This window comes from Topomyia yanbarensis, chromosome 2 (genome assembly GCF_030247195.1).
Source record: "Topomyia yanbarensis strain Yona2022 chromosome 2, ASM3024719v1, whole genome shotgun sequence".
NCBI classification, from domain to species: Eukaryota; Metazoa; Arthropoda; class Insecta; order Diptera; family Culicidae; genus Topomyia; species Topomyia yanbarensis.
In genome coordinates this window covers 360,700,770-360,714,082 of record NC_080671.1, presented here as the reverse complement: position 1 = coordinate 360,714,082, position 13,313 = coordinate 360,700,770, and the positions used below count along the sequence as shown (strand labels likewise).

The 13,313-nt window shown below is 36.0% G+C and overlaps 1 protein-coding gene across 1 annotated transcript; it reads right to left on the bottom strand.

Annotated features, from left to right (window-relative positions):
- Nucleotides 1-1,687: 1,687 nt before the first annotated feature.
- LOC131684381 (GILT-like protein 1) lies at nucleotides 1,688-13,253 on the bottom strand. The gene is made up of 5 exons (XM_058967225.1): nucleotides 12,954-13,253; nucleotides 12,710-12,841; nucleotides 4,940-5,101; nucleotides 1,951-2,091; nucleotides 1,688-1,860 (listed from the first exon to the last, which is right to left on the bottom strand). Exons 1-5 carry the CDS (start codon nucleotides 13,023-13,025, stop codon nucleotides 1,771-1,773), a joined length of 597 nt encoding a protein of 198 aa, XP_058823208.1. The 5' UTR covers nucleotides 13,026-13,253; the 3' UTR covers nucleotides 1,688-1,770.
- Between the last annotated feature and the right edge of the window lie 60 nt (nucleotides 13,254-13,313).

Here is a 13,313-nt window from a genome sequence, read left to right as displayed (position 1 = left end):
GAACGGCGTTCATGGCGTTGACTTAAGCACTTACGACAACTCCGACTGCTGCTCTCAAGGCTCTTCTAAATATCAAACCACCTGGTAGTCAGGTAGCCTTATCATGTACATATAGACTGCACGTCTTCCATGTTTGAATCAGGATTTCTGTACTGTTTCAAAGATCCTTACAGCACATTCTCAGTGAAGAATTCCTCTAAAGCAGGCATTTATAACTTTTTTTTTATTTCGATTATAGAGGTTTTAACCTTAAGGTCATCCGCCTCTTCGGGTTAGAAAAATCTCTAAGGAAAAATTTCTAACCCTATGTGCGGGGTCGGGACTCGAACCCAGGTGCGCTGCGTACAAGGCAATCGATTTACCAATACGCTACGCCCACTCCCAGCATTTATAACTCATATGAGTGAATTAGTCCGGATAATTGGATCATTAACCCATTATTGCCCAACCTACTATATATAGTAGGTGCTAAGAATAACTCCTATTACTCAATTAATAACGCAGAACAGGCATTATCAACGAGTTAACATTGTTCATGTACTCTTGCAGAATATGTTTAGAGAAGTTAGAGTGGTTAAACCGGTGTTTATGTTTTGTTTTTAATCAATTTTCTTTTAAGGGGTTACACATTTTTGTTAGGATGAAAAAAATCTAATTTTTGTAAATTAGATATTCTGAAACTACATACGCTGAGCAAAATTTTCTCAAAGTTTCATTAACATCGGAATACTACAACTTGAGTTACAGCTATTCATAGACCGCTACCCATTGACCACTCGTAGGCGGCGCGTAGTGTTTGATACGCTAGACCGTTGACTCGCTGCACCGACAGTAAAACTCGATTATCTCGGAATTGTATTTTATTGAAAAGTTCATCCGCGGCGATCACGATATCTCAGGAACCGATTAACCGATCAATCTTAAATTTTCACTGGTTGCTCCTTATTATATCAGCTACTTTGAGTACAAAAATAATTTTACTGGAATGACCACATCATTTTTCATCGATCGGAAAACATAATTTGTGTTGCGCATGAAAAATGAGTTGGGCAATAATGGGTTAAGAGAACACCATTCTATAAACCGTGAGCGCTTTCGACGTTCGAAATGTAATAAAAACTGGGAAAGCTAATGAATGTACCAAGAATTTAAGCCGAACTGTTAACGTACAAAATTTCAATAACACTCAATCGAGATGACAAGCGAAAAACCATGGCCAAAGCAAGCGCGTGTATGTTGTACATAACATTGATTGCGGCTGATTGTACATACGTCAAGGCGGATTTCTAGGAACTTCCAAGTAAAGAGTTTTACACGGTTACCGGAAAAGGTTCAAGATAAGTTTATGTAGGAAAAGGGTCCAAAATATAAAAAAACACTTGATTCGGCAGGTGATTTAAACGTGTGGGTTGAAAAGCGAAATGTTCGTGATAACTGACACTATCAATCACGATGTTTATTTCAAGGAATATTTACAGAAACGTTACCTGTTACCTTGAAGCAATACAGCTGGTCCATGCTGTTTGGCCCCGATCTAGGTTTCTTTCATTAAGGGAATATGGCTCAGAAATGGTATACTTCCAAATACATGCAAGTCAAAAACCCTTAAATTATTGGGCAAGCGGTGTTTGACCATTTATTGACCGATTCACCCTTTATTAATGAGATTTAAAAAAATAACCGCAAATTTATCAAAAGTCAGATATTGTATTTCTATGTGTCCATGATTTAAAATATATGGCATCCATCTACAATCAATGCTCAGGGCAACTAACAGGCGGCAATAGCGTTATTGCTTAGTTCACATATGATTCCCAAGAAATCGCTTTGGGCGCGATCCTGCAGTGATTGGTCAAAGTGCTGTAAAATAGAAAAAAATAATATTGAATCACCAATAAACTTAACGGAACACTGGGCGTTCTCCCAGCGAAAATTCCAGGCTTGTCATACCCCATTAAATACTATCGTCGGTACAAAGCTCGGAGCAATCTGTTGAGTGCGGCGTTCGGCTTCTAGCTGTAGCTGCCTTCCCAGGTCGCCTTCTACACACGTCTGTGTCGCTACTAGATCCACTCCAGACCGGAAAGCACACTGTGGTGAGACGAAATGAAAGATTTTTTTTAATTAGAAATATGCATTCATTTGTTCGATTGACCATCTGCGGATGAAGTCTATCATATTAAATAATATCCAATAAAAATAAAATTTGCTTCGACAGTGTGGTTCGATAAATATTTTTTTATATAAAATGCATCCATAACACTGGTCAACAGCCATTTTGGTGCAGGGTTGCGATAGTAGTTTTTAGGGTAAATCGGGTGCGCTGAGTTCAAAAATGACCATAGTTTTTACCGCCGTGCTCATGTTTTTGAGATTTCTCCATTAATTTGTTATTTTTTACTAGTCAGTGTTAATTTTTTTTCTAATTTTTTCGAATTTACAAACTGTATCAAATCTGTTATTAAAAGTTGCTACAATAATTTGACAAATATTTGGATATCTGGAAAGGCATATTGAATACTGCCAAATTCGAAAAAAACAATGCGAAAACAAAAAAAATGCCACTTTTTACGAAAATTTGGCATTTTGCAAAATTCAAAATGCTGTCATTTCAAAAGTTCTCTATGGATTTCTATCAAAGATAGCTTTATTGGTAGCTGTAAGCCTCTTCTTTCAGACAAAAAAATTTCAAGACGAAAATTGTCTTGAGTTCTGATCAATTTACCTAATTGAAGAAAATCTTCAAAATCGACGCTTTTTGATATTACTGCTCGACATAAACTTCAGAAAATCTATTATAAAAATAAATGTTTTTTATAGACTTCGATGCTCTGGATATAAATTAAAAGTCATAAAGTAGTTTATCACAACCCTGAGCCAATTTTTTTTTCTTGTTTTGTAGACCAGTGTAATCGATCGACTTTATATCGAAAAACAAACTCTTCGACTGAAGTATAATAAAACGATTATTTTGATTAAATTAAAGCGGCTGATAAAAATTGCAATATCACTTTTCAAATCACTGATAGCATTTATTTGGATTCTTAGATAAGTTTCTGTTCGGGTTTATGACCTTGATAATAACCAGCTAAGTGCAGTCGTGATTCGCTGGTGCGTCACTTTTTAACTGAATCCCCTAATAAAAAATATTATACGCGAACTTTAACCCACATAGTCCTACGATTCCGCATATTGTTTGGATGATACCCTGAACAGGTCTTTAGGCTCTTGAATCATAAGATGTTTATTAGGGCCGCTTTTTAGTTGGACCAACGCTAGTCTGATTATTGTCCAACTAAACTAAACTAAAGCCTCTCAATCCCAAAATCTCATGTCAAATTTACTCTGACAATCAATGTGAACAGATGCATTAGACGACTAACGAATTTTGTCAGTCGGTCCAACTAGCGAATCGAATTCGTTAGTTGGACAGAGGGTGTGGCCCAACCAATGGATCATGACTGTACCAGCCGTGACAATTTATCATCATAGACTTTTCTACGGCCCATGTACGTGCACGTCACATGACACAAACACTACATCACTAGCTGGTGGAAAATAATAAACAAAGACGGCAAAACCAAATGGGATTGTTTTCAACCAGGAAGCTGCAGAAGTATTCGTGAGACCGGGCGACATGAACTCAATTGGAAAATCTGAGACGAACGGCACGTCCCTGCCAACTGATTTGTAGCGGACCCTATGCGGGCAAAAATACTAACAATAGAGCAATTATTGAACAATGTTTAGATGGTGTAAAGCTATTTTGAACATATTAATTCTGCAGAATTCAAATGGGATTGACGTATTGACGATAACATTATTGACAGGGTCTCGTGTAGGATCCGCTTGAAAGAAAAAAACAGAACAATACTCCAGAATTGCCTGTGTAATGTGTAATCATTAGTTTGACAACTTGTTTCGACCGACCACAAGAGCGACATTCAGAATCTAAGTACCGTAAACCGGGGTGACATTGATCACTTTTCGAAGTAATCATTGCATATTTTTAGACGCAACACATTTTTTTCAAGTTTAATTTTTTTAAACCATGTACTGATGTAAGGAGAACAAGATTGGATGGTTTTACCTAAAATTGTCCTCTTACAGCTATTTTTCCAAAAATGTTTTCAAGTTGATGTCCGTTTTCGTATTCCGGGGTAACTTTGATAACCTGCATGTTCACCCACATTAAGTTATTGATGTCAATGTTTTTCATTCAAATGGTTGTTTAAACTAATTCTGGAAAGATACTTATTGTTAAATAGATGTTAATTGGTATTATACAAAGTATTCAATGTACTGTAAAATTCGAGTAACCAAAATTCGTATAATTTGTGTCCAACTAGAATAAAAGATTCTGAAAACCTTTAAAACTGCTAAAATTGTTTTATTTCAGTGCTTTATCAATGTACAAAATGTTTCATCCATTTTAACACGTTAGAATATTGAACAATAAAAAAAAGTTGCGAATTTTAGCTTAAAAAAATTTGAAATAATTGCCAACTAGTTTCACAAAAAATTGTATTTGAAATAAACAAACTCTTAAAAGTAAATTTGGTACATTTCACTCTAAAGGAAAATAAAATCTCGCTTGTAATTTATTACTCTTGCTCAAATCTGAGATTTATATGTTTTATAAAAAATAGACACTTTATCAAACTTCGTAAAAATAAGGTAAAGTCAAATTTCGGTTTTTTGTAGTTTTTGTACCCAAACACCGAACAAAATACTCAAAAAGTATAACAAACCAGTATTTCATAAGTTTAGAGTAAAAATCATTTCAAACTAAAATTATTCGGTAGACTATTCTGGTTTAATAAGCGATCTATGAAAAAAGTTTCGAGTGATCAAAGTCACCCCGATGATCAAAGTCACCCCGGTTTACGGTACCTAGTATAGTATATCTATTGATTTTTCCAACCAACACAAAGCTTACCTCCCAGCCACGTGGATCAGCATTGAAATTCATCTGGCAAGACACGTACGAAACCTGTCGATCCTGTTCAGGGAGATGATGCAGTATGCAGGATTGAATCCGATTCCCCTCGCACTCCAGCGGGCCATGCTGACACTCGAAAGATTCGCCATCGTTGATACTCTGTGGAGAGAACGGTTTACATTAGTTATTTTTTAATTCCTTTTTTCTATGTTTGTTTAGGAGGTTGGATAACTATCCAACCTCCTAAACAAGTGTCATACAAATGAGAAAATGTTAGAGACGGGCATAACGAAGTTGGTAAGACGATTGTTTTGTGCGCAGCTGACCTGGGTTGCAATCCCAATCCCGCCCATTGACCATTGTATGAAATGCCTTAACCTCACAAATTTGACAAGTGCTGGTCCTTTTGTTTACAGTTTGGACTTAACAAATTTGAATTCAATTAAAATAAGCTTAGTGCTAATAATCAATTCCCAAGAAATTTTACCAAAAAACTACTTACCGATTCAGAGAACACTAGAAGTAATTGATAAACAATTAATTAGTTCACTTATTAGATCTTTCATTTCCCCACAATAGGGAATAGCACAATTTAAGTGTAAGGTGTTTTAGAGTACATCTATACTTCCAAAAACATGATTCCCAATATATTTCAAATGTTTCCCAATATATTATTTGGAAAATACGAATAATCTCTAAGTTCAAAATATAATCAACAGGACCACCACCTGTCACATTTAATGCATGACGTCACTGTGCAGTGACCAATAGGGTTTAACCCTTTCATACCCAACTTTTTTCTAGTACATGTAGGGTTTCAAAGCTATTTTTCATTGAAAACGGTTGGCTCAAGGAACACGAAAAACCTTTTTCCAGAAAGATAGGTGCTTACCTCGCAGTGCTAGAAGCTGCTCATTTTTTATGTTTCAATGCTAAAAACAATTCTCCTAGAATATTTTTGTCCAATTGCGTGGAAAAAGTAGGCAAAGAGTAGATATTGATAAGTTTTATCACTTTTCCAGAATATTGCAACATAACGAAGATATATGAAAAATTTATTTTTCGTCATCAACGTAAACTGTCCCTGGCAGCACTGTTCCATTGGAATCCAATCAGTTTAATTGCAATAACTTCAGTTCTAGAACTGACCCTTGTAACTGTTAATACTCAAATGAAAGGCAATAGTCACATTTATTAAACTTACTTGTTTGTGTGAGTAAATCTTGCCTCAATCAAAAGTTATAGCTGTTCAAAGACGCTGGTGTCCACAAACAACATGGGCATGAAGGGGTTAAGCTGTTTCTAACCCGAAAAAAGACTAAAACCGTAAGGTGAAAACCTTTATATAATAAAGCAAAATAAAAAAGAGAAAATGTTTCCACAGGTGTAAAAAAGCATGTGTGAACGAACTGCGATATTATAGTACACAAAATTGACCATTGTATTAAATGCCTTAACCCAGCCCCCTGCTAGGCAGCCATTTAGTCCTAGCCAACATCTGCTTTGTTAAAATCAAAACAACCCAATGCTATTGCACGGGCGACGTGGGCCTAGATGCAGCAAGGTCCATCATATGTTGACTACTGTCAAAGTCCGTATATCTCCATAGCGGATGACAGGAGTGACACCCCCTGCCTTAACCTCACAAATTTGACAAGTGCTGGTCCTTTTGTTTACAGTTTGGACTTAACAATTTTGGAGTCTATTAAAATATGGTTAGTGCTAACAATCAATTCCCAAAAAATATTACCGCAAAACTACTTACCGATTCACCAGAAGTAATTGATAAACAAATAATTAGTTCACTTATTAGATCTTTCATATAAATTTTCCCACAGTAGGGAATAGCACAAGTTAATTGCGGGGCGTTATAGAGAACATTTATACTTCCAAAAGCATGATTCCCAATATATTTCAAATGCTTTCTAATTGAGAATACGAATAATCTCTACGTTGAACAAGACCACCATCTGGCACATTTAATGCATGACGTTACTGTGCAGTGACCAATTGAAAAAATTATACCTATCGACGCATTTGTTATGAAGATCTCGAAACTACAAAGGTATTTCCATAATTGACACTATTTTAGTATAAATAATTGTTACAAATTCTTGAAAGTATGTATATTTCATGTGTTACGCCCTGGCTAGTTTGTATGAAACTTCAACTAGGTACTATAAAAATCATCGGAAAATACTGAATTCAACAAAGGTATTCAACCCCTTAAGGTGGTTGTTCTAAATCATACTTTACGATTTACGTGGCAAAGTAAACAAGCAAACATTAAAACAGTTGGTAATTTTTAAGCGTCGATAAGATTTGAATAACAATGCACTCATTTGCTGATTTGCTTTGCTTTCGGTCGCCAGCAAACAATTAACTCATTTCAAAACATGCAACAGAAGCAGAATGGATTTAATTAGAAAGCAAAAAAAAGAGAACAAAACATATTAATTAAACTGGCAGTTTCTATTTTTCCCGACCAGAAATCTCAATCTGAGCTAGGCATGAAAAAAAAGTTAGGTAGTAGGTGGTTGATTGCACCATGTCGTTGCTGTTATGCTATCTTATGATAAACGCCATTTTGGGGTAAACTAAGTTAGATATGCCACATCACTTCTCTAAAAAATCTCCACAAAGTGGTGTTTTCAGAATTTCAACATTTTGCTTGGTTTTTGAGATATAGCGAGAAACGTGCTGAGAATTTTTTAGTTTTTTCCTTCAAATGACTGTGTCTGGGGATTGGCTCAAGTTATCTTGATGTATGAGATGTTTTTACGTGTAAAACTATCTGAGAAACACAATGGCATAATCATTTTCAAAACAAAATCACAAGAATTACGAGAAGAATGCAGTTTAACCATTTCATGCTCAACTTTTTTCTAGTGCATGAAGGGTTTCAAAACTATTTTTCCTTAAAAACGGTGGGTTCAAGAAACACGTAAAGCCTATTTTCATAAAGATAGGTGCTTCCATGGTAGTGCTAGAAGCTGGTAAATTTTTACCTTCTAATGCTCAATACAATTCTCCTAGAATAGTCCAATTACGTGGAAAACGTAGCCAAAGACAGTCTGAATTGATAAGTTTTATCAACTTTCAATAATATTGCACCATAACGAAGATATATGAAAAAATCATTTCCGTCATCATCGTAAACTGTCCCTGGCAGCACTGCTCCATCCGAATCCAATTAGACTAATTGCAATAACTTCAGTTCTAGAGCTGATCCTTGTAACTGTTAATACTCAAATTAAAGGCAATAATCACATTAATGACCCTCACTTGTTTTTGTGAGCAAATCTGGCCTCAATCAAAAGTTATAGCTGTTTAAAAACGCTGTTGTCCACAAACAACATGGATGGGTTAAGTTTGAAACTGGAAATGTAGCATATTTGGCAACACTGTAACCAACAATAACTATTTTTCTAGATTGCCTGACTCATTTCCTTTAAAATGCGTCTCACCGGCTGGTTATAGACCAACTGAAGCCAAAGATACGAATCAAAGTTAATAATTGATGATTTTTTTTCTATGGAAAATTTTCCATGCACGATTATGACACTCCATACAAATTTTGTCATCAACACACACCTATGACACGTGTGAGCGCGAGTACAGTCATTCAAAGTCTATTTCGTCACATTGGTCACCATCACTGGTTCCGGAAGCTTAAAAAAATAACATTCACATCGGTTTCTCGGAGATGAAAGGTTTTACGTCCCCATCAACTGGTAGGGGAATTGTGGGAAAAACCGACACTGTGGGTAAAACCGACACCCCACAACTTTTCCTAGAAATAATTTTTTTATTCATTTCATAATGATACATTATTATTAGTACGTTTATTTAGAAAATTTTAAGAAAAATTGGATTTACGTTAGTGCGCCGAATGTCATAAAAATAAACAGAACATACGACAGCAGCGTTCATACTCGTCTGGATGTTAAATTTCGTTGGTAGATTTTAAGGTTTTAACCGAACAAAAGCTTTTCAAATCACCACATTTTTCAGTTCCTATTATTATAGGCCTTTCCTATGATCAACTAAGTGCATTGAAGACGAGTTTGAGAAATTCAATATTTTTAATTGCTTTTATAAAAAATGTGCGCTGTTGGGGTAAAACCGACACCCTATGGTTAGGGTAAAACCGACACGCTGTTAAGATGGTTGTGTATACTTGCGATTCATTTCAAAATATTGGAGATCTTTGTGACACTTCAATTAGCTTATTAAAACACTATAGTATTAGCCGAAATACACAGAAATACTTTTATTGTGTTTATTTCTTGTAAGTCTCTTTAAAAATCAAAAATTGGAATTTTTGCTTATCTGATTCTATCGAAGCTTTTGATATTTCTGCAAAAAGCTCATCAAACCGAATTTCTAGTGTTCTCTTGGTTTGTCATAGACGAACTTTATCACAATGAGACAATGATCTTTTATATACCCCAATAGATCGTTGATGATCAGAGTCCGAAAAATCAAATCTGAAAAAGATAGCTTTACTAAGAAGTGTATGTGTCACTTATAAGTGAATGAATCCAATTAGCAGAACGTAGAACGCTTGCAAATCTTCTCTTACGAAATAAAATGACACTGGAGGTTGCAATGATGTGCGCAAGGATTATTTGGAAATACTCATATCAATAAATAATCCTATAGCATAAAATATTCCTATTTATAGTACTACGTTTTCGAACTTTCTTCCCCTCACTACATGATGAAGCAATAAAAAGCACATATTTGCATCATACATACTCACACTTTATTAATCACGCATATATCTAATTTTTAATAAAGATAAAGATTTTAATAAAGTGGAGAGAAAATAAATTAAAGGGGGTGTCGTTCTTACCCCTATGGGGTGTCGGTTTTACCCGCAGTGCCTACAGAAAGTCACTTTGTTTTCCAAGTTTTACAACCAACATTTTTTAATGAAATTAATTTTTTGAAGCGCTGAAAAAATTAAGTCTTGTTAGGAATTTTCTGAAGAAGAATTCTGCATAAAAATTATAATTTTATTGATTTTGTGGCAACTTAGAAAAAGTGTTAAGCTTAAGGTGTCGGTTTTGACCACTTCCGGTTCCAGAGTTGCTGGTTGTGGAGTGTGGAGAGATACCCCAGATAATGTAGATGCGTCTGTGCTTAAAAGAATTGTTTATTGAAGTTTGGAAATTCTAAAATTCTCGGGGACATAGGTTTTTGTTTTGATTTTTTTAAATATTTTTACGCCCTCCATTCTTGTTCAGAAGTGCATTCAATGGCGTGGTTATATTTGAAAAGTATGGTATGAACCTTCTGCAATACTTCCAAAATGCAAGAAAACTTCGATAAATGATAGCCTAAATAAGTAACATACGTCACAGAAGAAATGACATTTCAAATGATGGTCAATAAATAAAACTTCCAATGACAAATACAATCATCGATGTATAGAAATCACATTTCGGAGAAAGACCGCTTAAAACTATAGTCATCATCTTTTGAAAACTATTAGCTGAGATCGACAGTCCAAATGGAAGTCTGTTGAACTCATAATGCCCTTGATGTGTGGACAAGCCTGTAAACTTTTTGAATTTTTGTCTAGTTCAATTTGATGAAATCCTGACATCAAATCAAGAGTCGAAAAATATTTCGCTCTTATCATCTAGGATAGATAGAGGAAATTTGTTATAAACTTTTTTGTTAAGTTGCTTTTGATCTTTAGTATTGGATTTATTCGGAGCTATCAAAATTGAAGTATTTTAAAGTGAGGTGAAGTCTTGAATAATTCCTTTCTTGAGTAAATCATTAATTTGTTTCGTTATTTCAGATCTGTGAACTTCAAAAGTCCTCCCACGGTATCCATGTAAGTAAAGCTTACGTAGAATGAATGATTTTGTTCAAAATTTAGTTTTTATGTGCATGACGATTGGCATGCATACATCGATACATAGGATCATAGCGTTAACCGCCTGAAGTGACAATTTTGCAGTACCGTACTCATGCGTATTGCGCGTCCTCAAATGTGCAGTGTCGACAATCTGACCGCGGGGATCGACCGCTCGGGTTGATCACCGGTGTGCTGTGCGAATAAAGTTCGATTGAGTACAGTCGAACTTTATTAAGCACGGTATAATTTAATTAGCCAGACGTTACAATATAACACGTTCAAAAGTTTACTGTTTCATATATACACTAACGCCCCGTGGTATCAGCAATCCGAATTTCCAAATCACTATCCACACGGCATTTACATTGTTATGAACTTATTTGAAGCAGCGAACTTTCTAGGTACTCAGGATCATTTGATTAAAAAAGTTTATAATGCCTATTTTCACATATACACTAGTGCCACATGGCGACGGTGTACCGAACTAACAGCTTTTCATTTTTTTTTAAATTTGCGTTGACAAGGGGGGGGGGGAGAGTTACCGTCAAGCTACGTAATTATCAGGGGGTATTTAGAGGTTTGTGATGAAATGCTACGATGGGGGAGGGGAGTGTTAAAAATCACTCAAAAAATGCTACGTCATTTATGGATGATACCTTTCGAATAACTTTGCTGAAAATCCGAACTATGTAGGCCGTTAAAATGCACAACTTCACATGCACACTAGCGCCGCGTAATTACAGAATTCTGATCCAAACTGTTAAGTTCCGATCCCCCTTGGTATTTAGAACAATTTTTTGTTGAATAGTGTAGTTTTACAGATAAATAGGAAGAGTAATTCGATGTTTGGCTACATGCCTAGCCATAGTGCACTGCAGAGTGCGAAAAACCAGGCATGAAAACAGGCTGTAAAATAAAATGTATATCACTAATTGTGCAGTACAAAAAATAATTGGTTTTTAGTAATATTGCCAAAAGTATGGCGGCTGAGTAGTAATCTCCCGCCGGAGCAATTTTTGGTAAGGGTACACGGTCGGAAGTCTAGTCTAAAGCTCGTAATTTTTAACCTAGCGCCGGAAACCAAAGTTGTTTTGATTCCCCAGAATGATAAACGAAATACTAATACTGATAACTAAAAGATCATCTAAAATTCGAAATAGAGGTGAGTGCTAAAAGATTATAAGGCCTGTCCTAAACTGTTGTCTGTTTATAACATGTTCACAGAAAACCGTAACCAGTAATTAAAGTCGGAATTCCAAAATTCGCTTTGACCGTACAAAATACTATTTCATAGGATTGATAAACGAAATATTTATTTTCCTATTAACTATCTTGCTTTCAATATATTGTTGCTTCCCTTCAAGCAACTTTTGAACGACTTCATAATTATGGGGCACATGTTCAAACTCTAATTTAAAAAGCAAGTGCCCGCCTAATCGAATTAGCACTATTCAGTATGATCTGGAAAACTATTAACCACGTTTCCATAATTCTGGTTTATTGAAAACCCCCACTTTTTCTCACGCTCAGATCGAACAAAGCTCACGAAGGTCATCGTCGTACACCTTTACTAATCCAAGGTACATAAACGGTAGTTGGTGTCTTATTCATCTTATGAGGTTTCCAAACTATTTAATTTAATCGGTATCAATATCTTTGCGTCACACTGGCGTGAAACTATAACGTACTTATGTTTAAACAAATTGAAAATTCGTGTGAAACGTTTTCATCCTCACATTTGAGATAGTCAGTTGAACAAATATAGCAAGCGCTCGTTTAAAGAATGGGTTTGAAAATGTGAGATGAATGGAAACCGAGCTTAAATGAATTAAGGACCGGTTACCCTACATAACCGGGTACCACTGTGCACGGCATAATCCGGCTAAACTTACCACCGACTTTCCAAACGGAATGAACTCGATATTTATAATATCCTTCGTGGCCTCGTAGTTGGGAGCCAGCTGGTTGGTCACCCACCGAATGCTATCCGGACACAGATGTTCATAGTACACATCGACCTTCACCTGGAAAGGTGCCAAAAACAATTCATTAGCACTAGGCACTGTTCTAGAAGCGCGCAAATCGAAATGCAAACACTTTCACGATGAATAAAACCAACCGTTGTTTTTCACTTACGGCGTCTACATTCAATAATGCTACGTTGGTGGCCACGAGGGCCACAACCAGAATCGAAACGGCTCGCTGCATGGTTGGCGGGGTTCTTGCACAGTTATTTACTATTATGGGCTTAAGAGGTACGAGCGCGCGCACCGATCAAGAAACGATCACAAAACACGACAAACCAGCTCAACTGTTGCTCAAGTACTGTAATATGGTCGCGCCAAAGCAAGGTCTTTTTGACAGAGTTCGTGTAGCTATGGCTTGAAACTGCACAGCAAATCACACAGTATTCTTTTCTTTCGGGTACCTACAGGTACAGTAGCCCGGAACAGCTGAGCTGATTGTGAGAAATGATTGTATTAGCCAGTTGCTCGT